This window comes from Canis lupus, chromosome X (genome assembly GCF_048164855.1).
Source record: "Canis lupus baileyi chromosome X, mCanLup2.hap1, whole genome shotgun sequence".
In the NCBI taxonomy this organism is placed as follows: domain Eukaryota; kingdom Metazoa; phylum Chordata; class Mammalia; order Carnivora; family Canidae; genus Canis; species Canis lupus.
The window spans coordinates 32,122,123-32,149,260 of record NC_132876.1 but is presented as its reverse complement, the minus strand read 5'-3'; the positions used below and the strand labels follow the sequence as shown (position 1 = coordinate 32,149,260).

Sequence of the window (27,138 nt, the reverse complement as noted above, 5' to 3'; positions counted from 1 at the left end):
CACATGGAGGCTCTGCCTCCCATTGGAGGAAATGGCTGTTGCCAGGGCAGCGCCTGTAAACATTCTGTCTGGGGCCCTGGTGAGAGGGAAGCAGCTGGGAGTCTCCTTCTGGGGCTTCCTCGGCCAGGACTGTTCCAAACAAGGATCCGGTCACTCAGGTACCGGGTACTGTGAGGGTGGGAGGGCCCCACAAAAGGCCTTGCACTGCTTCTCCCCAGTTGTCACCCACACCCCCAGGCTTGACCGCACCCCTGACCCTCCCCAGCGGTGCCTTACTTCTGGCCTCTCGTTAGGAAGAAGGGGAGGAAGAGAACTCGGCCAGGCCAGGTGGAGGGGCGCTTAAGAATGATTTGTGCCCACAGACATGGGAGGGCACAACCTGAGCTGCTTCCCCAGCCCAGCTCCTCTTCCCTCCCCTCCTGCTGGAATACAGGGCTCCCCAGGGAAGGTTTTAGGAGGTCCTTCCTTGGATGAAATCCCCGCCTCATTTGCCTGGTTTTGGAGGTCACAGATTTGGCTTCTACCCAATTCATCAAGGGGCAATTTGCTGAAACCCAAGTCACTAAATGACCAAGTTGCCAAGTGGGCCATTCATTTTTTAAAGGATCAAGGTACTGTATGGTTAACTCACCCAAGCCTACTAAATTTACCGATTTAGCAAAAAGCTCCGTTTTTGTCTTTACAGACTTTGTAGCCAATCGCTGTTGGTCAAATTGGCATAGCCCTTAGGCTGGGGAGTCAGTTCTTTAGGATTAAGGGCCTTGGGATTCCCTCATTGGCCACGCTTCAGGCTCTCCTCACTCTCTGGGATGGGTGGCCTGGGAAGGTTCCATCCTCCCCCAGTAGATTGCTTGTCCACTCCCCACCCCCTGAAGCAGCAACAGGGAACTGAGGCAGATGCAAATCAAGCTTAAAATGCTAATATGCACACCCAGATGAATGCAAGTCAGCATGACCGAATGCTTCAAAGGCTGTTCAATCTGTTCCTGGCCACAGGAACTGGGCTGCCTTCCACAGCTCCCACCACAACCCGGAACCAACAATGAGTGAGAGAACAAAAGCTGACTCTTCTGGAAGGAGGCTCACAGAAAGCCAGGGAGCATATTCTGGACTTCAGATGGAAAAGTGAGAACAGGGCCCCACAACCCTTTGTGAATCCTGGAGGGAGGAGAGCGGGGTAGTTGAGTGCAGGGGCCAGGGAGCCAGACGGTCTGGGCATGAACTTGGTAACAAGAGACTCTCTGTGACTCAGGGTCCCAGCAGGAAACCTGGCATACTAAGGTAGGGGTAGGTAAAGAAGTGTTAAGTGGAGGGGGTATTTACGAAGATGTGGGCAGACAGGAGGGAAATAGGGGTAAGGGCAGCTCCCCCGTGCTACAACAGAGGGGCCACAGAGCTGGGCAGAGACGATAACTGTCCTTACCAGGCAGAGAAGAGAGATACCTGCCCTGGGACATGTGGGGCCTATGCCACACAGCCAGCCACAGGGGACCCTGCAGTATATCACTTGCCCTCATTCTCCTCCCTCAGCCTGGTCTCCCCATTGTGTGGAACCTCTTGGAAGCCAGAGGGCATGGGAGAGCCCACTGATGCAGTCCAATCAGGTCAGCCTTCCAGGGCAGAAAGCAGGGGAGACAAGGAGGAGGGGATCTGAAAGGGCAAACGGAAGGTGCCCAGTGCACCATCTCATGCGCCGAGGGGGAGTTCAATGAAACGAAGCACATTAAACACCTCAAAATTGGGAGTTGCTATTTATAGAAGAATAACGAGCTCCCTTTGGAGAGAGATACTCACTTTAAAAATTTTTGTTTTTAAAGATTTTGTTTATTTATTTGAGAGAAAGCACGAGCCAGGGGGAGGGAAGGGAGACGGAGAAGCAGGCTCCCCGCTGAGCAGGGAGCCTAATGCGGTGCTGGATCCCAGGACCTTGGCATTATGACCTGAGCTGAAGACAGTCGCTTAACTGACTGAGCCACCCAGGCGCCCTGAGAGTCCCACTTTTATACAGCACCCCTCATGTAAGGATTGTCTGCAGGGATGCATAACTGTGCTACAAGTGATTTCTCATAAGTGAAGAGACTTAAGTAATAGCCAGGAAAGAAAGAGGATCCAAGACTCGAGGAAAAAGATGGAAGACGTGCAGAGTCCTAGCGGTGTGATGTGTTTCACAATCTCAATAGATGTTAAAAATATTTGGAAAAGTTTAGCGATCATTTATGATAAACCTCCTACTAAAACAGGAGCAAACAAATAATTTTCTGAGGTGATAAATCTCTCGCCATAAACCAGCATCGAACTTTATGATGTAACAGCAGAAAGCATGCCCACTGAAGTCAGACAGAAAAGGATGCACGTTATCTTCGCTTTCACTGAACATTTTTTGGGAAGTGTTAATCAAAGAGAATACTTACGGAGGTATATGTTTTGGGAAAAAAAGATGGTAAAAAATGATAGTTTCTGGCAGATGAAATAATTTATACATCTGGAGATTCCAAGAGAAAAAACTGAAGGGACAGAGGGAGAGGGAGAGAATCTCAGACTCCCGGCTGAGCAGGGAGCACAATGCAGGGCTCCATTCCACGACCCTGAGATCAGGTCCCGAGCCAAAATCAAGAGGACGATGATTAACCGACTGAGCCACCCAGATGCCCTGGAGCACATGGCCCTTTAAAGTGAATTAAAATTGGAGCAACTGGGTGGCTCAGTTAAACGTCAGCTTCTTGATTTTGGCTCAGGTCCTGATCTCAGGACTGTGGGATCAGCTCCATGTCACTGGCTCTGCACTTAGCAGAGAGTCTGCTTTTCTTCTCTCTCTCTCCCTCTCCTCCCGTCCCTCCCCCTGCTCCTGTGCGGGTCTCTCTCTCTCTCTCTCTCTCTCTAAAATAAATAAAATCTTAAAAAAAAGAGTCATATGCCCTCAGTCACCTAAGCAGGGATTGAGGTTCTATTAAAGACTCAACTAGAGGGGCACCTGTGGCTTGGTCGGTTAAGCATCTGCCTTGGACTCAGGTCATGATCATGGGGTTCTGAGATGGAGCCCCCATGTAGGGCTCCCTGCTCAGCAGGGAGTCTGCTTCTCCCTCTTTCTCTCTTCCTCAGCCTCTTCTCTGGCTTGTGCACACTCACTCTCTCTCTCAAATAAATAAAATCTTTTAAAAAAAGCTCAAATAGAGATCAATATTGTTAGAACTCCAAAGAAGTTAGGATTCATTCTACTACAGCTTGATTAAACTGTTCATGGTTATAAGAATCCGAAAATCCTTGGTTTTCAGGAATAGATCTTTGAAGCTAGGCACAAAGGATAAACCTTAAGGCTTCACGCCTATCCCCACCCCTCAGCCCTTGTTGCCCCCTAGAAGCAACAACCATTTCCTATGTCTTGTTATCCTTCAAGGGGTGCTTTGCACTTAAATGAGTGTGTACCCACACACATGCACACATGCGCAAGAGATAACTTCTCGAGTTTCTTCTTCCAGGCAAAAGAAAATGGTTGAGACTAAACATGTCAAAATCCAGGACATGGATGTGGAAAAAAGTCCTATAAGCCAGGAGACAGAAGATAATGCCAATGTGAACGAACTAGCTCTAGAGTTAGCTAAGAACGTTGTCACTACTGCTGTTAAGACCGTGGAAGGTAGTAACCCTGCTTGGTGGCCTGGAGGACTGTCTCGTTATACAATGCCACACTACCAGGCGACTAACATATTCTCAACTTTTTTTTGCAGATGCTGAAAACCCCATCAAAAACATCAACTGGATCACACACGGTGAATTCACGGCAGAAAGGGGCCGTAAACAAATTGAGGAGTTCGTTCTGGTAAGTTAGTTGACCACTCCAGATTGGCATACAAGGGTGAGGAGCAACGAAAATGATTATTTGATGAAAAGTTTAAAATCCAGAAACCCGAGATGATTTCAAAGGTGACTAAATAAGTAAACATTGTCCCCATCTGGGTTCCAAAATCAACACGGTATAGTTTGAAGGCCAAAGGCACAATCATATTTCCCTGTTTGTATCATCCTAACCTTACATCTCCCTCAGAAAATCCGATATTCCCAGTTAAGCAAGTTTCCCATGCTGGTACTCTAACTGGGGGCCTCATGGCCTAAGGAGAGAGCTGCTCTTCCTTTTTTTTTTTAAATTTTTATTTATTTATGATAGTCACAGAGAGAGAGAGGCAGAGACACAGGCAGAGGGAGAAGCAGGCTCCATGCTCCGGGAGCCCGATGTGGGATTCGATCCCGGGTCTCCAGGATCACGCCCTGGGCCAAAGGCAGGCGCCAAACCGCTGCACCACCCAGGGATCCCGAAAGCTGCTCTTCCAAAACAAGACTTCTCTATCACTAACTTTCGAAGTCATATTCACAGAGGGGATGCTGATGGATCCTTTTGATTTAGTTTTGGACACAAAGACCGCACACTATGATGAATGTGCCTGTGAATTCCTTTTTCTTCTCAGCCTGTGCCTGGCTCTGACCCATTTGTGTGGCTTATCCTGGCAGCTTTAGAGAGAAGGCCCTGGGTTGCTTTGCATAACTGGTGGGGTGGATTAAAAAATGGCTTGAAATCCCTATTCACTGTATTTCCTCAGGAGAGAAAAAAGTTGAAACAGGTAGAGGCAAACTCCTTACCCCTAGGAGAAGTTTCCTGCTGTCTCAGTTTCTCTGGCCAGCCCATCAAAGCCGAGGCCCCAAGGGCAGTTCCCAAGGCCCTAGGAAGGCTCTGTCAGGTGGAAATGAGGTGGTTCCACACCTTCTTATACCCCAGCAGACACATTTCAATTACAAGGGGTATCTAGAGCATAATGAAGATGCATGGTGCAAAGTATTTACTTACTCTTGGACCTTCTTGCTCTGGAGAATGGCTCCCTTTGGAGTTGGGCAAAAGCTTCTGCCTACTGCACCCAGAGTTTGTGAATCAGACTGGAATGGGACATAGAACAAGCAGAAAAAGTTCCCCCTACAATGCCACCAGTTATTCTGAGTAAAAGGCAAAAGTGAGTCCTAACAATGGCCTACAGAGCTTGAAGTGATCTGAGTCCCCTCCTCCCTCCCAACTTATTCCTCAGAGTCATCGCCTACTACCTTCTCCCCTTTCACCTTCCTCACTGCAGCCACATCTGTCTCCTTCCTGTTCTACTGCCAGGCATGCTCCCCCCTCAGGGCCTTTGCACTTGCAGTGCTCTCTGCCTGGAACCCTCTCCCCTGTGATCTGTTCTCATGGTTCATGCTTTACCTCTCTTGAGATCTTTGTTAAGATGTCGCCTGTTCACTCACTCTGAGAATGACCTGAAGACTAATAGAAGAGCTCTTCCACAGCTAAAGATATAAAGAAAAGGCCACATTAAGAAGCGTAGCAGGGACAGAGACAAAACTGGGAACTAAATCCCAGCACGGCAACTCACAAATGGGAGGGATATTGCAGGTGTGCAGGTCCTCCCTGAGGAGTGGGGGGTTCAAGCCTCACATCTGGGCTCTATCCATCCTGGAGATCTGCACCAGGAAGATGAGCCCCTATAACATCTGGCCTTGAAAATCAGCAGGGCTTAATCCCAGGAGCTTTGAAAATCAGCAGAGCTGCTTAATTCTGGGAGAGCTAGAGTATTGTAGGAAACCAAGACTCTGCTCTTAAAGGGCCCACACACTATCACTCTCTCTGAGACCAAGCAAAGAGGCAGTGGTTTGAAAGGTGCCTGGGCTATTATGTGAAGGAGATTTGTCGGCTAATTTTTGAGTTATGTGCCAGAGGGGCAGGGATCTGTAGGAACTTTCTGTGGGAACAAAAGTACTGGTGGGTACCAGTTCTGACATTCTCCATCTACCTTGCTACCACTACTGACTCCACCCTGGCACTGCCTGCAGACCTACCCTGGTAGGTGCCCCTCTAAAGCAGCTCCTGCCCTGCCCACACCTGGTGCGTTGCCTTGGCCAAAACCAGCGTCCCTCCAAAGCAACCTATACCCTGAAGAGGTGGGGGCCCAGGCCTACCTACCAGCATGTCCACAAAAATCACTACCAGGCATTGCAGCCAGCTGGGCCAAGAACCAGCCTCACTCACCAGTGCCCCCACAGCAGTCACAGCTGAGTCACAAGACAGGGCATGTAGCCTACAGATGGAACACCCCTGGAGCGGGGCCTGGTTCTGGTGACAAGGGGTGATTATACTACTGGGCCCCACAGAACACCTTCTATATAAGGCCACTCACTACTTTCAAGACCAGGAGACAGCTGATGTACCTAATATACAGAAACAAACACAAAGAGTCAGACAAAATGAGGAGAGGAGAGGAACAAGAACAAGACAAAACTACAGAGAAAGAACTAAAAACAGAGATAAGCAATTTATCTGATGAGTTCAAAGTAACAGTCATAAAAGTGCTCACAAAGTACAAGAGTTGGGAGAAGAATGGATGAACTCAATGAAAACTTGAACAAAGAGATAGAAACTATTTTTATTTTTATTTTTTTTTTTTGAGAGAGAGCTCAAGCAGAGAGGGCCAGAGGGAGAGAGAATCCCAAGCAGGCTCCTCACCCAGTGTGGAGCCCGACATAGGGCTCAATGTCACATTCCTGAGATCATGACCTGAGCCCAAATCAAGAGTTGGACACTTAGACTGAGCCACCCAGGCACCTAAGAGAAAGGAATTCTTAAGAAATGAGAGTAGGATAAGGTAACACTGGAACAACATCAGGCACACCAACATCTGCATTTTAGGGGTCCCAGAAATAAAAGAGAGAGAGAAAGGAACAGAAAACCTATTTGAAGATATCATAGCTAAAAACTTCTCTAACCTGGGGAAAGAGACATCTGGGTCCAGGGAGCACAGAGAGCCCCAAAGAAGAGGAACCCAACGGGGTCCACAGCAAGACACTAAAACACATAATAATTAAAATGGCAAAAAAGATGAAGAGAGAATCTTAAAAGCAGCAAGAGACTATAAATAGTTACATATAGGAGAACCCCCATAAGGCGATCAACTGATTTTTCAGCAGAGAGTTGCAGGCCAAAAGGGAGTAGCATGATACATTCAAAGTACTGAAAAGAAAAACCTACAACCAAGAATACTCTACTCAGCAAGGTTACCATTCAGAATTGAAGGAGAGATAAAGAGTTCTTAAACAAAAGCTAAAGGAGTTCACCACTCCACTAAACCAGTGTTACAAAAAATGTTAAAGGGACTTGTTTAAGGAGAAAAGGTTATAATTAGAAGACAAGTATGAAAGAATAAATTTCACTGGCAGAAGCAAACATATAGTGGAAGTAGCAGCTTAATCAATTATAAAGCTAGTATGAAGGTTAAAGACAAAAGCAGTAAAATCAATTATAGCTATGATAATTTGTTAAGGGATACCCAAAATAGAAAGATGTAAAATATTATTTTGACTATATATAAAACAGGAGGAAAGGAGTAAAAATGTAGCACTTTTTAAAATGTGTTCAAAATTAGACCATTAAGTTAAAATACACTACTATATATATATAGTGTCTTATATATGAACTTCATGGTAACCACAATCCAAAAACCTATAACAGACACACAAAAGACACAGGAATCCAAACATAACATTAAAGAAAGTAATCAACTCATAAAGGAAGAGAGCAAGAGAAGAAAGAAAAAGAGAAGAACTATAAAAACAATTAAAATATGGGATGCCTGGGTGGCTCAGAGGTTGGCATCTGCCTTTGGCTCAGGGAGTGATTCCGGGATCCGGGATTGAGTCCTGCATCGGGCTCCCTGCAAGGAGCCTGCTTCTCCCTCTGCCTGTGTCTCTACCTCTCTCTCTGTGTCTCTTGTGAATTAATAAATAAATCTTAAAAAAACAATTAAAATAATCTTAAGTACATGCCTACCAGTAATTACTTTAAATATAAATAGGCTACATGCTCCAATCATAAGACACAGGGTGATTGAACACATGTAAACCCAAAACCCATCTATATGCTGCCTACAAGAGGCTCGCTTCAGATCTCAAGACACATACAGACTGAAAATGAAGGGATGGTAAAAGATATTCCAAGAAAATGGCAGAAAAAGAAAAAGGAAAACTGGAGTAGCAATACTTATACCAGACAAAATAGACTTTAAAACGAAACTTGTAGGGCAGCCTGGTAGCTCAGCAGTTTAATGCCGCCTTCAGCCCAGGGTGTGATCCTGGAGACCGGGGATCAAGTCCCACGTCGAGCTTCCTGCATGGAGCCTGCTTCTCCCTCTGCCTGTGTCTCTGCCTCTCTCTCTCTGTGTGTCTCTCATGAATAAATAAATAAAATCTTAAAGAAAAATAAAACAAAACTTGTAGCAAAAGACAAAGGGCATTACATAATGATAAAGGGGTCAATCCGACAAGAAAATATACTTGTAAATATCTATGTACCCAACACAGGAGCACCTAAATATATAAAGAAAATATTGACAAATGTAAAGGGAGAAATTTTTTTTAAGATTTTACTTATTTATTCATGAGAGACACAGAGAAAGAGGTAGAGACATAGGCAGAGGGAATAGCAGATTTCCTGCGGGGAGCCCGATATAGGACTCAATCCTAGGACCCCGGGATCACGACTTGAGCTGAAGACAGACACTTAAGCCACTGAGCCAACCAAGTGTTCCTAAAGGGAGAAATTGATAGTAGTATAGTAATAATAGGGGACTTGAACACCCCACTTAATCAGTAGATCATCCAGACGGAAAACCAATAAGAAAAGTGACTTTGAATGACACATTAGACAAGATGGGCTTAATGTATATACAAAACATTCCATCCAAAAACAACAGAATACACATCTTTTTCAAGTACACATGGAACATTCTTCAGGATAGATCACATGTTAGGCCAGAAAACAAGGCTCAATAAATTTAAGAAGACTGAAATCATATCAGGCATTTGTTATTACCACAGTGGTATGAAAATAGAAAATTACAAGAAGAAAACTGGAAAAAAACTACAAACACCTGGAGGCTAAATGTGATACTAAACAATCAATGGTTAAACAAAGAAGTCAGAGAGGAAATAAAAAAATACCTTGAGACAAATGAAAATGAAAACACAATGCAAAATTGATGTGATGCAGCAAAAGAAGTTCTAAGAGGGAATTTTTTTAAAAAGATTTATTTATTTATTTTAGGGGAGACAGGCAGAGGGAGAAGGAGAGAGAAACTTAAGCAGACTCTACGCTGAGGGAAGTTTGTAGCAGTATAGGCCCACATCAAGAAATAAGAACATCTCAAATAAACAATTTAATCTTACACATAAAGGAACTAGAAAAAGAACAAAGCCCAAAATTAGTAGAGGAAAGGAAATAAAAAGTATCTTAGAAAGATAAAGGAAATAGAAACTTAAAAAGACAACATTAAAAAAGATCAATGAAACTAAGAGCTGGTTCTTTGCAAAGGTAAAATTGAAAAACCTTTAGCAAGACTCGAGAAAAAAGAGCACTTGAAGGAAGAAAATCAGGAATGAAAGAAGTTATAACTGACACCGAAAAAATACAAATGATTAGAAGAGACTAGTCTGAAAAATTATTTGTTGCAAACAAATTAAACAACCTAGAAGAAATGGATAAATTCCTAGAAACAATCTTTGAAGACTGGAATCAAGAAGAAATGGAAAATATGAACAGACAAATTACTAATAATGAAATTGAATCAGTACTGAAAAAAACTCCCAACAAAAATGTCTGGGACCAGATGGCTTCACAAGTGAATTTCACCAAACATTCATTTTTTTAAACAATTTTATTTGAGAGAGAGAGAGAGAGAGAGAGTGAGGGGGGAGGCAGAGGAAGAGGCAGGAGCAAACTCTCTGCTGAGCAGGGAGCCTGATGCAGGGCTCCATCCCAAGGCCCCAGGACCATGACCTGAGCCGTAGGCAGATGCTTAACCAACTGAGCCATCCAGGGTCCCCTCACCAAACATTTAAAAAGGAGTTGATACTTATCCTTCTCAAACTATTCCAAAAAATTAAAGAGGAAGGAATGCTTCCAAATAACTCAGTGGGACCAGCATTACCCTGATACCAAAACCAAACAGACACTACACGAAAAGAAAATTCCAGGTCAATATTCCTGATGAACATAGACACAAACATCCTTAATAATATATTAACAAACTGAATTCAACAATATGTAAAAAGGATCATATACCATGATCAAGTGGGATTTATTCCAGGGGTGCAAGGATGTTTCAATATACACAAATTAATCAGTGTGATACTATGTTAACAAATTAACAAAATAAAGGATAAAAATCATATGATCATCTCAATAAATACAGAAAAAGCACTTGACACAACTCAACATCCAAATATGATAAAATCTCTCAACAAAGTGAGAGGAAACATACCTCAACATAAGAGAGGCCAGATATGATGAACTCAGAGCTAATAGCATCCTGAAAAAAAAAAAAAAGCTGAAAGCTTTCCTTCTAAGATCAGGAACAAGACTAGAATGCCCACTCTAGCCAATTTTATTCAACATATAGTACAAGGCCTAGCTGCAGCAATGAGACAAGAGAAAGAAATAAAAGGCATCCAAATTAGTAAAGAAGTAGTAAAACCATCACTATTTACAGATGTCATGATACTATATGTAGAAAACCCTGAAGACTCCACCAAAAACTATTAGAACTAATAAATGAATTCAATGAAGTTGCAGCATACAAAATTAATATACAGAAACCTATTGCATGTCTACATGCTAGTTTCTATCAGAAAGAGAAATTGAAAAAACAATTCCATATACAATTGCATCAAAAAGAATAAAATACCTAGGAATAAATTCAACCAAGGAATTGAAAGACATGTACTCTGAAAACTGTAAGACAGCGATGAAAGAAATTGAAGATGACAAATAAATGGAAAGATATACCATGCTTCTGGAATGGAATAATTTTTTAAAAGACTTTATTTATTCATGAGAGACACACACAGAGAGAGGCAGAGACACAGGCAGAGGGAGAAGCAGGCTCCATGCAGGGAGACCAATGCGAGCTGAAGGCTGAGCCACCGAAGCCAAAGGCAGGCGCCCAACTGCTGAGCCACCCAGGCATCCCTAACCAAAGCAATCTTTAAAAAAAAGAAGAGCAAATTAGAAGTATTATGCTCCCAGATTTCAAACTATACTACAAAGCTATAGTCATCAAAACAGTGTGGTACGGGTACAAAACAAACACATACCTCAAAGGAACAGAACAGAGAGTCCAGAAATAAAAGCATACTTATACAGTCAATTAATCTGTGCCAAAGGAGGCAAGAGTGTACAACGGGGAAAAGAAAGTCTCTTCAATAAAAGGTGTTAAGAAAGCTGGACAGTACACGCATAATAATGAAAATTATCAAAATACCAACAGCAGGGTACCTGGGTGGCTCAGTCAGTTGAGTGTCCGACTCTTGGTTTCGGCTCAGGTCATGATCTCAGGGTCCTGAGATCAAGCCCTGAGTCAGGCTCTGCACTTAGCGTAAAGTCTGTTTGACATCCTCTCCCTCTGCCCCTCCCCACTGCCTACACGCTATCACACACATTCTCTCATATAAAATCTAAAAAAAAAAAAAAAAAAAGAATGAAAACAGACCACTTTGTAACACCATACACAAAAATAAACTCAAAGTGAATTAAAGACCTAAAGACCCAAAACCATAAAACTCCTAAAAGCAAGCACAGGAAGTAACACTTGGAAATCAGCCTTAGCAATATTTTTCTTGGTCCATCTCCTCAGGTAAGGAAAACAAAAATAAAAATAAACAACTGCAACCACATCAAACTAAAAATCCTTTGCATAGCAAAGGAAACCATCAATAAAATGAAAAGGCAACCTACTGAATATGAGAAGATATTTTGCAATAATATGTTTACAAAGGGTTAATATTCTAAACTCCTACAACTCAACATCAAAAAAAAATTTTTTTTTTAAATGGACAGATGGGATGCCTGAGTGGCTCAGCGGTTGAGCGTCTGCCTTTTGCTCGTGGCATGATCCCGGAGTCTTGGGATTGAGTCCCACGTCGGGCTTCCTGCAGGGAGCCTGCTTCTCCCTCTGCCTGTCTCTGCCTTTATCTCTGTGTCTCTCATGAATAAATAAATAAAATCCTTTAAAAAAAATGGGCAGATGGCCTGAATAGAAATTTTTTTCCAAAGAGAGACATACAGATGGCCAAGAGACACAGGAAAAGATGCTTAACATCATTAATCATTAGGGAAATGCAAATCACAACTACAATGAGATATCACCACACACCAGTCAGAATGGCTAGTATCAAAAAGACAAGAAATAACAAGTCTTGGTGAGGATGTGGAGAAAAGGGAAGCCTTGTATATATGGACTATAATATCATTCAGCCATAAAAAAAGAATGAGGTCTTGCCATTTGTGATGACATGGATGAACCTAGAGAGCATTATGCTGAGTGAAGTTAAAGAAAGACAAATACCATATGATTTCACTTACACATGGAATCTAAAAAACAAAACAAATGAACTAAGATTTCAAAACAGAAACAGACTCAAGTACAGAAAACAAACTGGTCATTTCCAGAGAGGAGGAGTTATGATTTGGGGGAAACAAGGGAAGGGGATTAAGAGGTACAAGCTTCCAGTTAGGAAATGAACTAGTCATGGGATGCCCAGCTGGCTCAGTTGGTGGGGTGTGTGTGACTCTTGATCTCGGGGTTGTGAGTTCAAGCCCCACATTGGGAGATATTATTTAAAATCTTCAAAAATAAAATAAAATAGTCACAGGGATGAAAAGTACCGCAGGGAAAATATAATCATATTGTAATAATTTTGTATGGTGACAGATCTATTGTGATCTTTTCACAATGCACATAAATATTGAATCACTATGCTGTATACCTGAAACTAATATGATACTGTATATCAACTATAGCTCAATTTATTTATATTTTTTAAGATTTTATTTATTTATTCATGAGAGACGCAGAGAGAGAGAGAGAGAGAGAGAGAGAGGCAGAGACACAGGCAGAAGGAGAAGCAGGCTCCATGCAGGGAGCCTGATGGGGGACTCAACCCCGTGACTCCAGGACCAGGCCCTGAGCCAAAGATAGACCCCCAGCACCCAACTGCTGAGCCACCCAGGGGTCCCAGTTTGTTTTATTTTGTTTTTAAAATATTTTATTTATTTATTCATGAGAGACACACACAGAGAGAATGGCAGAGACATAGAGAGAGAAGCAGGCTCCATGCAGGGAGTCCGATGGGGGACTCGATCCTGGGACTCCAGGATCACATCCTGGGCCGAAGGCAGACACTCAATCACTGAGCTGCCCAGGCGACCCAACCATAGCTCAATTTAAAAAAGATTCCAAAAAAATAAAGAAATAAAAAAAAATAAAAAAGATTCCACGTGCTCACTGAGGCCTTTCCTGGCCACCTCATGTAAAATTGCAAACCTTTCTCCTATGATTTACATTTTCCCTTAGCATTCAGCTCTACCTAAGATACTAGATTTTACTTATTTACCTTTTGCCTTTCTTCTACCTACAGATCATATGGCTCATGAGGGCAGACGCTTTTATCCAATTCTCTGTCCCCAGCCCCTAGAAAGGTCAGGTACACAGAGATGCTCTATAAATTTGTGTTGAATACACAGACAGATTTATTCTCTCCATACCGTTATTTGTTCACAGATGAAGAGCTTACCTATTTTGTAGGACTGTTAGGAGGATAAGATGATTAGAAAGTAGAAGGTAACTGAAAAGTTAAAAGCTCTAATATAGCTACTGACACAAAATCACCTTGTTCCCAGCCCTGCTAATGCAGTGAGCCCGAGAAGTAAAGTCTACCATCTAAGTGCCACACATTTCTGGGCAGCCCGGGTGGCTCAGCGTTTTAGCGCTGCCTTTGGCCCAGGGCCTGATCTTGGAGACCTGGGATCGAGTCCCACATTGGGCTCCCTGCAAGGAGCCTGCCTCTCCCTCTGCCTGTGTCTCTGCCTCTCTCTCCCTGTGTCTCTCATGAATAAATAAATACAATCTTTTAAAAAAATGTCAGACATTTCTGATGGAGAGCTTTCTCAAGCTTATGGCAGACTTCCCAGGGTGCACCATACACCAGGGGATGGCACATTAGTACTGCTAAGCACTTCATATATGATCTCATCTAATTCCCACAACAAACCTGCATGTAGGTACATTAGTGTACCCATTTTACAGATAAGAAACCCCGAGGTTCAGAGAGGTTGGACAGTTTGTCCTAAGTCTGCCTTTTTTTAAAAAGAGTTTACTTATTTATTTATCTTAGAAAGAGAGAGAGCATGCATGAGCAGAGGAAGGGGCACAAGGAGAGGGAGAGTCAGAGAATCTCAAGCAGACTGAGCACGGAGCATGGAACCCATTGTGGGCTCCATCCCATGACCCTGAGATCATGACCTGAGCCGAGATGATTCAGACACTTAACCGACTGAGCCACCTAGGTGCCCCTGATTAAGTCTTTCTGATTAAGCAGCAAAATAAAGCATTGATCACAAGTCTGATATACTTTGGCCTCCATGGGAGGAAGAGTTCTCTTTGGTGACAAAAATCATGGAGTTTTACTATCAGTGAAAAATGCAAATTTAAGATTTTAAGGTATTATAATGTGAATAAGAATGATTAAACCTGGTGTCCAAAGGTGTGTGTGTTTGCGGGAGGGAATAGGTACACTTATACATTGCCAATGGGCACAATTAGTTTATTCTAAGGGACACAATCTGGCAATAGGAATACACAAATAAGTTCTTTATAAGAGAAAATTTGGAAAATCCCCAATGCCTAACACACAGTTAAAATTATTTTTATAATAAAATAAGACTATACAAAAATAACCCCAGTGAGCAAAAGGACACAAAGTAAAAAACAAAAGCTCCCCTGCCACTCCCATAATACCCAGTTCTACTCCTTCAAGGGTCACTTACCATTGATAACAGTTTTGTGCATATACTTCCAGGTGCCTGTTGATTTTGAGTGTCCAATAATATGTAATTGGCTAAGCCATCCATGGTAGAGTAGCTCAATGAGATATTGTTTCCTGGAAGCGACTATATGAAGCAATGTTATGTAAAAATTACAAAATACAAGAATAACACACACTCCCTGGAGCTACATAAGAGTCAGCTGCCTGAACAATGATAAAAATGGGGAAATTGGCCTGATGGAAATAGCTGAATTTAATGTGTCTAAGGCTGCCTTAACTCACCAAAGGAAAACAAAACACTTGGGATACCAAATTGAGAGGAAGAAAATCTTAGAATTGAGACATCTGGTGGGGTGGAGAGAGCACTGAGCTGGCTGCTTGGGAGCCCTGGGTCCCAGTCCCAGTTCCAGCTGTTGCACAGGACTGTCCCTTCCCATTTCTAGGCCCCAATACTCTCATCTGCAAAGTGAAGGGCTTCCCTGAGTGGTCTCTAGGGACCCTTATGATGGTACAAAGTCTTTGATTGTGTGACAGACTAAATATTAGGGCTGAAGAAACCTATTAATTTCAAAAGGTTGGAAAGAAAAGACGTGTTCCAATGGGCTGCAAAGGGTTAGCAGGCTCCTTCATTAAAAGCAACGACAATTTGAATAAAACACAATCCTGATCCCAAGGAAGCTAGAGTCTGGTGCTCCTGTCTGGCTGGCTGAATCAATGAATTGGGTCTAAGTTTGAAATAAAGGAAGCTGAGGCAGAAGCCCAACCTACTTTTTTTTTTTTTTTTTTTAGAGGGCCTGAAGTCTTTTAGCCATGCCCCTCCTACTGTTCCTTCTCCACCACTGAAATCACTAGACTGTCCCACTTCCTTCCTTCTGTGGACCTTCATCTTCATTCAGGATTTTTTTTTTTAATGTGAAAGCTTCCTGTGCCCCAGTCGCCAACCCAAGGGGATTCAGTTGAATCAAACTTGTTGAATACCTACAGCTTCCAAACGTTGTGCTGAGAATAGGGGCTGCATTGCCACTTCTGTGGGGCCCTAGGCACTAGTAAGATTTGTGCTTTGGAGAGAAAAACTTCTCCAAGGGGATAAATAGGGATCTGAGGGGCCTGGATGATCCTAGTGCCTGATTCATTCCTTTTTTTTTTTTAAGATTTTATTTATTTATTCATGAGAGACATGGAGACAGAGAGAGAGAGGCAGAGACACAGGCAGAGGGAGAAGCAAGCTCCATGCAGGGAGCCCGATGTGGGACTCGATCCCGGCTCTCCAGGATCACACCCCCGGCTGAAGGCGGCACTAAACCGCTAAGCCACAGGGGCTGCCCTCATTCCTTTTCTAAACTTATTTTATTAGACCACCGATGGCTGCATTGAAATGAGTCTGATTGTCAAAACCAGCTTGTGAAAATCAGCCTTATTGCTTTCCAGTCATAAGGCCTCCCAAGAGGAGTGTGTAGAACACATGTTCTAATCACTTCCAATTACTCTCCAATTAACCAAACTTGCGTCCCAAGTAAGGGTCTGGAGGCAGGTCAGTGTGTATACATATGTGGTGTGTTTGTGTACCTACACATCTGAGTGTGTGCCTCTGTGTTCCAAAGCCCGATCTCCAGTGATGTTGCATTATTCACTCACTTCAGGTCACTCCGCCTTTTCTCTCCTTCACTTGTGGAGATAATTGGGAGTTGACTCTAGTTTGAATCCCAATTTAAAATGTTAGAAATGGATGCCAGGAGCAGGGCTGTAAGCCCTACTGTTGTGTGTTGCCTTTACCTAAAGGACTTGAATAGAAGTTTGCCTTTCGTTCTGTGTGCTCTTTCCTTTTTCTGTGAAACAGACTTGGGAGTATCAAGACTGCTGGGTGCACTGCACAGAGTTTATAGAGAGAGAAGACTTGGTTCACAGCTACCACTACATCTACTGTGTACACTGGAGCAACCCAACTGCTAACATACCTATTGCACAAGTCTCTGCCTCTGCCTACTTCACCATCAAGATCACCAAAAACAAACCTCCAGTAAGTTCTTCCTTTTCTCCCCCGTTCGCTTAGATGAGACTTCAGTGAGAATGGAGACATCTCTTGTCAAGGTCACTGATGATCCCTTCTTTGTTAAACTAAGTCCTATTTCTGTCCTCATCTTGCTTGGCCAATCTGCAGCACTTGCCATAGCTGCTCACTCCCCGATTCATGAGACATTCCATTTGGCTGCCATAACAACATACTATCCAGGGTTTCCTCCTGCCTCACTGACCATTCCTTCTCAGGTTCTATTGGCCTTAAACCTGTCCTCTACACTTATTTCCTTGGTGATCTTATCGTCTCCTGGCTTTAAATGCCACCTCTGGCTTATGCTTCCCAAACTTGTATTTCCAGGCCAGACCTCTGCCACTTGGGTGTTTAATAACCATCTCACTTCTTGTATCTAAAACTGAGCTTCCAATTTTTCCTTCTCAACCTGACCTGCCTGCAGACACCTCATCTCAGTTCATGGCCCAAATCCTTGGTATCATCCTTGACTCTCATACCCCTCATCTAACACGTTAGGAGATCTTCTTGGCCGTATCTTCAAAAATAGGTCCTGAATCCAACAATTTCTTACCGCTCCACTTCTACCACCTTGGTACAAGACACCATCATGTCTTACCGAGATTATTTTTTCAATAGCCTTCTAACTGGTCTCTCTGCTTCTACCCTCACCTTTACCATATATGATTTCAATACAGCAGCTGCCAGCCGGAGTGAGCCTTATAAAACAAATTTATGTCACTCTTCTGTTTAAAACGTTCCAACATGTTTCTCAAACTTCAAAGTGCATACAAATTATTTTTTTTGCATGCAAATTAGAGATTTTGTTGAAAGGAAGATTCTGATTCAGCAGGTCTGGGGTGAGGCCTGAATTCTGCATTGCTAAGATGCTCCCAGGCGGTGCTGATGCTGCAGGCCCACCCACAGAGCACACTTGGAGTAGTGAGGGCCCACCAGGCCTTGTGTGACCTGGTCCCTTATTATTTCTGCTTACCTCTTCCTCCTCCCTCCCTCCTTCTCCTCCAGCTGCTGTGATCTTGCGACTCATTAATAATCCAGGTAGAGTCCTGCCTCAGGGCCTCTGTATTTGCTGTTCCCTCTGACTGGAACACCCTACCCTACATATGTGCACATCCTGCTTTCACCTCCTACACCACTTTCTCTCTCTTCCCCCATGCTTTTGCCTTTTCTCCCTAACACTTTATTACCTTCTGATAGTCTGTGTAATTTATTGTCTTGTTATTGTCTGCTTCCCCTACTGGAACGTAAGCTTCACAAAGGCAGGAATTTTTGTCTTGCTGTAAAATGACACCTGGCAAATAATAGGCACTCAATGAATACTTGAAGGAATGACTGTGTGTAGCCACCGGGTAGACAATGAATATAAAATATGTTGATAGCTGGTGTGAAAGGAGTCAAAATAACATCCATGAATCCAGGGCTAGGATCATCAGAGGAGTAGGGCTGGTTCCAGGCATAATGCTTGGATTACAGCAGACGTAAACAAGCTTTTCCCCTCCTTGCCGTCCGTCCTTTCACAGAAGTTATCTGAGGTGTTGTCTGACTCCAGAGCTTTATACAGGACTACACAGTGAGCCAACTGTCTTGTATTTATCCTAGCCCACTACAAATTTATCTATTTGAACCTGAAATAATGTAAAAAGGCAAAGGATGTGGAGCTCTCACTTCTGGTCATACATCTACATCTTGCCATTGGCTGTCTTGCTAACTGGCAAGGTTGGAGATTGGAAAGTAAGGCTGCTAGAGGTAAGCAAGACCATGACCAGAGACTGTACTTTGCGGGCTTAGAAGGGCTCTTGCTCAGAATTCCAAATATAATTTTGGAAGGGAGAATGGGTGGGGACCACTGAGACAATATTACAACCTACACTTCTATGCTGCTTTAAAAATGTTTTCAAACTTTGTTTATCTGTATGATTTCATTCTTATGCTACTCCTAAGAGGTAAATGCTGTCAACTGAGTAAAGTGGAACAGGTAAAGAAGGTAAATGACTATCCATGAGGAGCACGAGCCTTTCCTGACTTGTTCCCAATTTTGCAGAGATTCTTCAGGTATCTGTTGTCAAAAAGATCTCTTGAGGAATGGAGATTTGAAGTGACAAAGAACTACCACCTACATTCATCCCCAATAAGGATGATGAATTTCAGAAACTTAAGAGTATACATATGAACAAGTGTAGGGATGGAAAGAATTATGAGTTGGTATGATTGGTACAAACTAACAGTTATCATTTTCTCTCTTAGGATATGCCCATTGAGGTCTCTTATATTTTTGAGGGCCTTTCATTAGTTCACAGGTAATGGAGACTTTTCTTTTTTGTCATCTCTACCCCCAACGTGGGGCTAGAACTCATGACCCAGAGATCAGGAGTCCCCTGCTCTACTAACTGAGCCAACTAGGTGCCCCTGGAGACTCATTTTAAATGGGTAGTAGGCAAAGGTCATCACATCCTGGGAACCCAGCAGGCTCATAGCCACTGATAACTCATGTAATGGTCACTTTTTTTCTTTGGCCCACTCACCCCGTTAGGATGGGCTGAAAGTAAGATTCTGCCATTGTTCTAGAAAAAATTTTTTTAATGTCTCATTTTTCAGTAAGTAGAAACTTGAGGATTAATTGCTAAAGGATGGTGGGGGCAAAGTGGGTCGTGTCTATTGTTTCTATCGGGAAACTTCACAGTCACATGGAATTAAGTCCTATATAGTAATCTTTATTTGTATAGCAGCTCTTTTAAAGAATCTTTACATATAAACTCATTAATCCTTTCACTGATTGGGCCTATGGAATAGAGACAATCTGCACTTCCCACCCCCAAAAGACTTCTTGCTCACTAGAAATGTAACAGAATAAACAGGGAATCCCTGGCTCAATGTTTTGTTTTATGTTAAAAAGTTTAGGTATGTTTGTTTTTCTTCCTCTGCAGACCAGGACAGACTCGCTTTCGAGAAAAATGGCTGAGGGACACTATTGAGGCCAAAAATATTTTAATGGAGTCAATTCCCTTCTAATTCAATTGTGTCTAAGTCTTACAGAATGTTTTAGGATTGGATTTCTAATCAAAATGTATTAAAAATACAATACTGCACATCAAACCACAGAATATTTATTGAATAATAAATTTGTGGCAAACAATCCAGCTGTATTTTTTTTTTTGCATTCATTTTCCATTTGGCAACTTCCATCACATTAGCAGAGTAACCAGTAAGTTATTTTCCATTTCTAAATGTTTTTTCCCACCACTGTCTACATCACTTAGAGTCTTACAGGTACAGAAGCCAAGTTTAGAGATTTGCTAAAATTCATCCATCAGACCAAACTGAGAGTGATACTTGGCTGCCTGTTCCCCCATTTGAGCCTAATTTTCTAGTCCAGACACACCTCTTTCGGGCATAACTGAGGAAAAGAAAACTGGCAACAGTTCTACAGCTCATAATATAACCAGTCTAAGGATTTCCCTGCTCAGAGACCCTTTCACTTACTGTGAGTTAAGCTTCACTGTTAAATAATATATGCTGATACTCTGAAACTGGGCGTGCTGCCTACCACAACACAGCATCACAACCTGACGGCAGCAGGCTGGCTTGAAGACAGGAGGCAATAAAACAGGGAAGGTCTGGTTGCCACCCTTACTTCTTTCTGGTCTTCCTCCCATCCTCACACCAGATCATTGCTTGTTCCTATCATCCCTGTGGGGCTGTCTTACCTGACTGCAAAGGTTTAAAACACCAAAGACAGGATTACATTAGGAGTGATTACTTACATGTATGTCAGAATACATATTTATGCAGACAAGCACTGGAAGGGAACACAGAATACTAAAGACAATTGATGTGGGAAGACTGGGTAATTTTTCTTTCTTTTTTTTTTAATTTATGATAGTCACACACACACAGAGAGAGAGAGGCAGAGACACAGGCAGAGGGAGAAGCAGGCTCCATGCACCGGGAGCCCGACGTGGGATTCGATCCCGGGTCTCCAGGAATGGTGCCCTGGGCCAAAGGCAGGCGCCAAACCGCTGCGCCACCCAGGGATCCCTAATTTTTCCTTCTTCTGTTACATTTGTGCAATAAACATAAAAGGAGGGGCAATCTTATCAGAACAACAGGCAAGGAGGTGGGAAACTAGATAAGTCTTCCTGAAGAAAAAAAAATACATTTCAAATATAATAGTCCTCCTATTGGACTTATGGCTCAGATGATTAAACACAATTTGCAGCAGTACCTCTCATGAGCTCAAAATAAAAAACTTTTAGCCCTTTTATTCTTCCCTCCTCTTTTCCAAAGAACATGCTACTGAAGCTGCTCTTTGGCCGATCTTTCCTGAACAAACCTTGATGAAAGAAATGACAAAGTTCTAAAATACGTTAATGTTTCCTTTCATTTACTCGACAAGCATTTGTTGAGTATCTACTCTGTGGAGGAGACAGGAGAATCCAATAAAAACCCACAAGAATCCTTTATCACCGAGTTTACACTGCTTTGCCTACTGAAAATAAGAGTGCAAACTCATTCAGTTTCCAGGAACCAGTACAAAAAATAGTGTTCTTAGAGAACAAAATTCTTAAATAGGGATTGTAAATTTAGGTTTTATCACACAGGGAAGTAGACGGATTACAACTCATAAATTTGGAACCTGGCTTCCCTTTACCTTTTGGAAATGAGATTTATCAGGTTAGGCAGCAACGATGATAAACAGGAATCACTTCAGATTCAGGGGTCATAAATGTTGCTACATGCCAAATGATTTAGTACCTTAGCTGTGGGTTAAAGGTAGACACTTTCCTAGAACATACGTTAAATAGTAAAACTTTTTATCTATACTTTGAAATATGATTGCTTTATTTTAAAATGTTGGGGAAAAAAACACTTTAAACTATTACAAGTAAAGAGGGCATTTTATAATCACAGAGTTAGAACTTCTCCATCCCCCAGGTCACTTAGATTTATTCTAGACACATAATAACACAGCTCAAAATAACTTTTAACAAAAACAGCCAAAACTTCCACTGTCCCCTTTCCCTTCCCTCTTGTGACCTAACAACTCAAACTGAACAAAATAATGGAAGAAAAAAGATCATGAGAACTGCTAGTCCCAGAATTTTCCATTTCTCACAAAATTAAAAGTCAATAGTAGCCATAAAAAAGTGATAAAGTGAGGGGTTCTATACAAAGTTGAACTGAAGGACAGATGTAAAAAATAAACTGAAACGTTTAACAATATTTAAAATGAAATATGCTTATTACATAAAGGACAGACTTAAAATATGTTTAATATAATTCTAGTTTCATCCTTTATAAAATGACTAAATTAAAACCAATGCTTCAATATATTTTGCCCTATTAAACTCCTAACCATAGTTGACTCCCACTCATTTCCAGTATTCAAATAATCATCTAGGCATAGCTTAGATGGAAATAATGTACTTACATTGGCACAACAGTGCACTTCCAAATATTTTATATTTGAAGAACCATTTCTAAGTAACCTTTTAAGAATTTAAAACACTAACGTTCACATTTTCAACTCAGTAAGTCCGTGGGTTAGTTTGTTTTTTGGCTTCTTTGTTGGATTTGGGGTAGAGGTAGGGACAAAAACCAAAATACTTCCAGGGCAGACTATATGTTACACAAGTTAATATTCAAATTCCAGATTTGCTTTTTCAGCAATGCCTCCATCTTGTTAACAAAAGTGGCCTCCTGTATGTTTCTATCAAGTCCATTTATAACACATTCAACACAGAGGAATGATAATTTCCCACAAGTTCAGTTGGGGTGGGGGTGGGGGACGGGCATCATGTAGAGCTAATAGTAGCACTGTCCCATGGTATGAGAGTTAAGTTTCTTATCTTACTGACACTTTCTCTCAATGCCACCTCCCCAAGTACAATAAGATTTCATTCATAATTTGGATTTTTAAACCAGAAAGTTATTATGATCAATCCAAAAATAACCCAAAGAACTTGCTAAAATTATATCAATAAGCAGCTTTTTATTGAAGGACTGAAAGAATTAAATAGAAGGCACAGTAGCACTGTAAAGCTTTTTCAGGTCATAATCTTTTTGTATGTATATATAGAACCCAGACTTTTTTTGTTGTTAAAAATGTCTGCTTAACAATCAGAAAATCCTTATTTGTCATCTTTCCCTTTAGTTTTTCTGTATACCATCTCTCGAAAACTGGCCAGAATCTTGTTTTCTCTCTTTCGCCTCTCTTCTTGGTTAAAGGACGCCAGGGCTCTCTTCTCATCAGCACTATAGATCTGGTTCTCTTTCCGCAGTCGCACGGCCTCCATTCGGCGATGCCTGGAGATAATTTTATTTTTGGCTTAATTTCTCAGTAATTATTCTCATAGTACTTCCTCACTAATCCTTAATACAGAATGGTCTATTTAAAAAACTGACAAATAGAAATTGTTTTGGTAATGGGTTAGATTTTCAAAAGATCATTAATTTTATCTGTCAATGTGTCCTTTGATTCATTTCCGGTATTCAAATAATGATCTGATGTTCTGTCAACATCATGAATGTTATTAATTTCAGATACTAAGGGCATAAGTCTAGTTCTGTTGTTTCTACTAAAACAACCAGAAACTAGCAAATTATTAAACTTTCTATGTGATATGCAGAATGTGCCTTCAGGGAAGTGACAGTAGGACAGAAGAAAGGTTTAAGTTGTCATCAATTGGGTAAAACTTCCTCATGGTTCTAATTTATCAAACAACCAAAAGGTCTAATACTACAATAGAATTTTTTGATGAGTTTTGTGAGTGGATTTAACTTTCCAATAGCAGCTCAAGGAGATTTATCATAAGGGCAAACAAATCAGGGGCAGAGGGAAATTATTACATCATCTTCAAAAGGTCTGCTAACTTAGAGGGAAAACTTTATGCAACTCATGTATATGTAATCCAATCCTACACAATCAGTTTGAGATAAGGCTTGACCTATATCTAGAAAAAATAGAGAAAACTGAGTAAGGAAAAGAGGGGAGAATCATTTAAGATTAGTGTGAAGGTGGAGTAGCAGCAGGATGCAAAGACAAGGAGATGACAATGTAAAGTTGCTCAGGGTACAGTGAATAGTTTTATTTGGAACCCAAAGTGCTATGTGAACAATGTTGTAAAACATCTATGTACCTGTCTCCTAATACATGGGAAAGATTTTTTTCTTGAGTATCTAGAAATGGAGCTGCTGCTTCATAAAGTATACAAATGCTCAACCTTCCAAGATGATGTCAGATTATTTTCCAAAGTGGTTGTACCAGTTTATATCACCATTAGCAATATTTAAGAGATCCTATAGATCTACATCTTCTCCAATGCTTGGTATTGTTAGAGCTTAGAACTTTTTATTATTATTTTAAATATTTTATTTATTTGACAGAGAGAGAGCGAGTGAGCATAAGCAAGGGGAGAGGCAGAAGGAGAGGGAGAAGCAGGCTCCCCACTGAGCAGGGAGCCTGATGCAGGGCTCGATCCCAGGACCCTGGGATCATGACCTGAGCCGAAGGCAGATGCTCAGCAGAGTCACCCAGGTGCCCCTGGGTGAACTTTGAACTTTTGTCTATCAAATAGATGTAAAATGGTATTTCGGCATGTTCTTGATTTTCATTTCCAATGATAATGAACATCTTTTTTATGTATGTATAGGCCATATATTTTTCTACTCCTAACAAATGATTATGTCATTTTCCCATTATTAGTTTGGGTTATTTGTACATATTCTTTAAATATTCTTAACACTATCAGTTTTAAGATCTTATCTCAGCTTAAAACTTGCCTTTTTATCTATTTTAAGATGTCTTTTGATGAACAAAAGTTGTTTCTTTTAACTTAGGCAAACGTATCACTATTTTATGATTTTTTTGAATCTCCCTTAAGAAACACTTTGCTACATTTTTTTGAATCTCCCTTAAGAAACACTTTGCTACCCCAAGATCTATTAGAGATCTACTTTTATTTTATACTAAGAGTGTTCAAGTTGTTTTTGACATTTAAGCCCTTATTCTAGCTGCACTGTTTTTTTTTTATAAAGATTTTATTTATTTATTCATGAGAGACACACACAGAGAGAGAGGCAGAGACACAGGCAGAGGGAGAAGCAGGCTCCATACAGGGAGCCCGACATGGGACTCGATCCTGGGTCTCCAGGATCAGGCCCTGGGCTGAAGGCAGCGCTAAACCACTGAGCCACCCGGGCTGCCCTGTTTTTTTTTTTTTTTTCTTAATTAAAAAAAATTTTTTTAAGTAGGCTCCACACTCAGTGTGGGGCTTGAACTCACAACCCTGAGATCTAGATCATGCTCTACTGACTAAGTCAGGCACCCCTACTTGCACTGATTTTTAAATATGGTGATGCAGGATTCTATTCATCTTTTTCCATATGGATAACCATTTTTCTCCTGTTCCATTTACTGAATAGTTCCTTCTTTCCCCAGTGATCTGACATGCAATCTGTTTCATAGAACTAAGTTCACATATGGATGGCTCCGCCCCATGGCTCCATATTTTATCCCGCTGAACAATTCATTTGTTCTCCCATACTTTCTAAAGTTCTGTAAGCTTCATAATAAGTCCTTGTATCTGGTAGGGCAAATCTCATCTTCCTGTTCTTCAAAAGTGACTGGGCCATTCTTGGCCCTCTAGTCTAACATAAATTTTAGAACCAACTTATTAAATCTCACATAAAACTCTGCTATGATTTTGACTGGAACTACACTGAATATGCAGATCAATCTGGGGAGAAGTGATAACTTTATATACTGGCTTCCTATCTAGGAACATGGTATCTCTCCATTTAAGTCTTCTTTAATGTCTCTTTTTAAGGATTTATTTATTTATTGGGGAGGGCAGAAGGAGAGGAAAAAAAACTCAAGCAGATTCCCCGCTGAGTGCAGAGCCCAATGTGACTCAATCTCATGAATTGAGATCATGACCTGAGTTGAAACCAAGAGTCAGACACTTAACCAATTGAGGCACTCAGGCACTCCTTTATTTATTTATTTTTAAAAATATTTTATTTATTCATTCATGGGAGACACACAGAGAGAGGCAGAGACACAGGCAGAGGGAGAAGCAGGCTCCATGCAAGGAGCCTGATGTGGGACTCGATCCCGGGACCTGAGCCAAAGGCAGACGCTCAACCGCTGAGCCACCCAGGCATCCCTCCAGGCACCCCTTTAATATCTCTTAAGAATGTTTTACAGTTTTTCCTACAGAGGTCTTGGACATTTCTTATTAAGATTTATTCCTAAGTCCTCCACATTCTCTGATACTATCATAAATGTTTTCTTTTTATTTAATTATATTTTATAATTGTTTCCTGGTGTATAGAAATGCAATGGATTTTTATGTATTAACCTTATACTCAACCATTTATTAAGCCCTTCTATTATTCAGAATCATCTGAAGATTCTTTAGGATTTTCTAAGGAAAAAAAATCACATCATCCACAGAAAATGATTTATATCCTCCCTTTCAATGCTTATGACTCTCATTTCTTTTTGTCTTACTGTAGCTGGTCCTCAGAATTCCAAGATTCTGGAGGTGCTTCAGGGGTTCTCCAAATATCTGCCTCCAACTTTATTTTAGTATTTACCTGCTTTTAAAAGTTTATAACATTTTAAAAAATCTAAAACTCAGTCTGATCTTGGTACTGATGCCCTATTAATTCACTCTCCTCATTCTTCCTGGTACTTTGCTTTTTCTTCCACAATTTTATATTTACTTTCCCATGCTGTTATAATCCTTTTCTGCTCTTCATTCGCAGAGTCCACAGATAATTAGAACCTACATTCTCTGACTCTACAGAAAACTAGAGGCAAATTCAGAAAACAGGATACACTGTCTCATGAAAATGATTTCCTACTACCAGAATGCCATATTCCTCATGGGGCAGTGATAAATAACTGAATTAACTATATCCTCCAGAAGACAAACTACCTGTACCAAAATACAAACTAGGAAAGGACACTGGAAAGATTGATCTTTGAAGTTGGAGAGATAGCTGATTTTGAGGATGAGTTGCACACTTACCTGGAATTTTAGACAACTATGTTTATACCAATAAAACCAATATTAAACCAAAATCTATACTCTACTTTTCATAAGGAATGATCACTTAATGAAAATCAATTACCAAAATATAATTCTGGTAGTGAGAAAGGAAAAGATCTAATCATGGAAACTGAT

At 41.3% G+C, this 27,138-nt stretch overlaps 2 protein-coding genes across 3 annotated transcripts in view; one reads left to right on the top strand and one right to left on the bottom strand.

Moving 5' to 3' along the window:
• On the top strand, nucleotides 1-27,005 carry AKAP14 (A-kinase anchoring protein 14). 2 transcript variants are annotated; one of them, XM_072816319.1, is made up of 7 exons: nucleotides 1-158; nucleotides 997-1,125; nucleotides 3,477-3,634; nucleotides 3,726-3,817; nucleotides 16,739-16,918; nucleotides 19,193-19,245; nucleotides 19,873-23,228. In XM_072816319.1, exons 1-7 carry the CDS (start codon nucleotides 4-6, stop codon nucleotides 19,955-19,957), a joined length of 852 nt encoding a protein of 283 aa, XP_072672420.1. In that variant the 5' UTR covers nucleotides 1-3; the 3' UTR covers nucleotides 19,958-23,228. The 2 variants fall into 2 exon arrangements, with proteins under 2 accessions (XP_072672420.1, XP_072672421.1); XM_072816320.1 differs by lacking the exons at nucleotides 19,193-19,245; nucleotides 19,873-23,228 and adding an exon at nucleotides 26,717-27,005.
• Nucleotides 20,037-27,138, bottom strand: part of NKAP (NFKB activating protein) — a 35,242-nt gene continuing 28,140 nt past the window's right edge. The window contains exon 9 of the mRNA XM_072816321.1: nucleotides 20,037-23,251. Within this exon, the coding sequence (XP_072672422.1) occupies nucleotides 23,077-23,251 (175 nt within the window). The 3' untranslated portion in view covers nucleotides 20,037-23,076. The remainder of the gene's footprint in view (nucleotides 23,252-27,138) is intronic.

Excerpts from the sequence above, each read along its gene's own strand:
- AKAP14 (XM_072816319.1), top strand. The coding sequence starts at position 4 with ATGGAGGCTCTGCCTCCCATTGGAGGAAATGGCTGTTGCCAGGGCAGC. Across the intron at positions 159-996 it reads ACAAGGATCCGGTCACTCAG|GAACTGGGCTGCCTTCCACA; the intron begins GTACCGGGTACT and ends TCCTGGCCACAG. Across the intron at positions 16,919-19,192 it reads TCACCAAAAACAAACCTCCA|GATATGCCCATTGAGGTCTC; the intron begins GTAAGTTCTTCC and ends TTTCTCTCTTAG.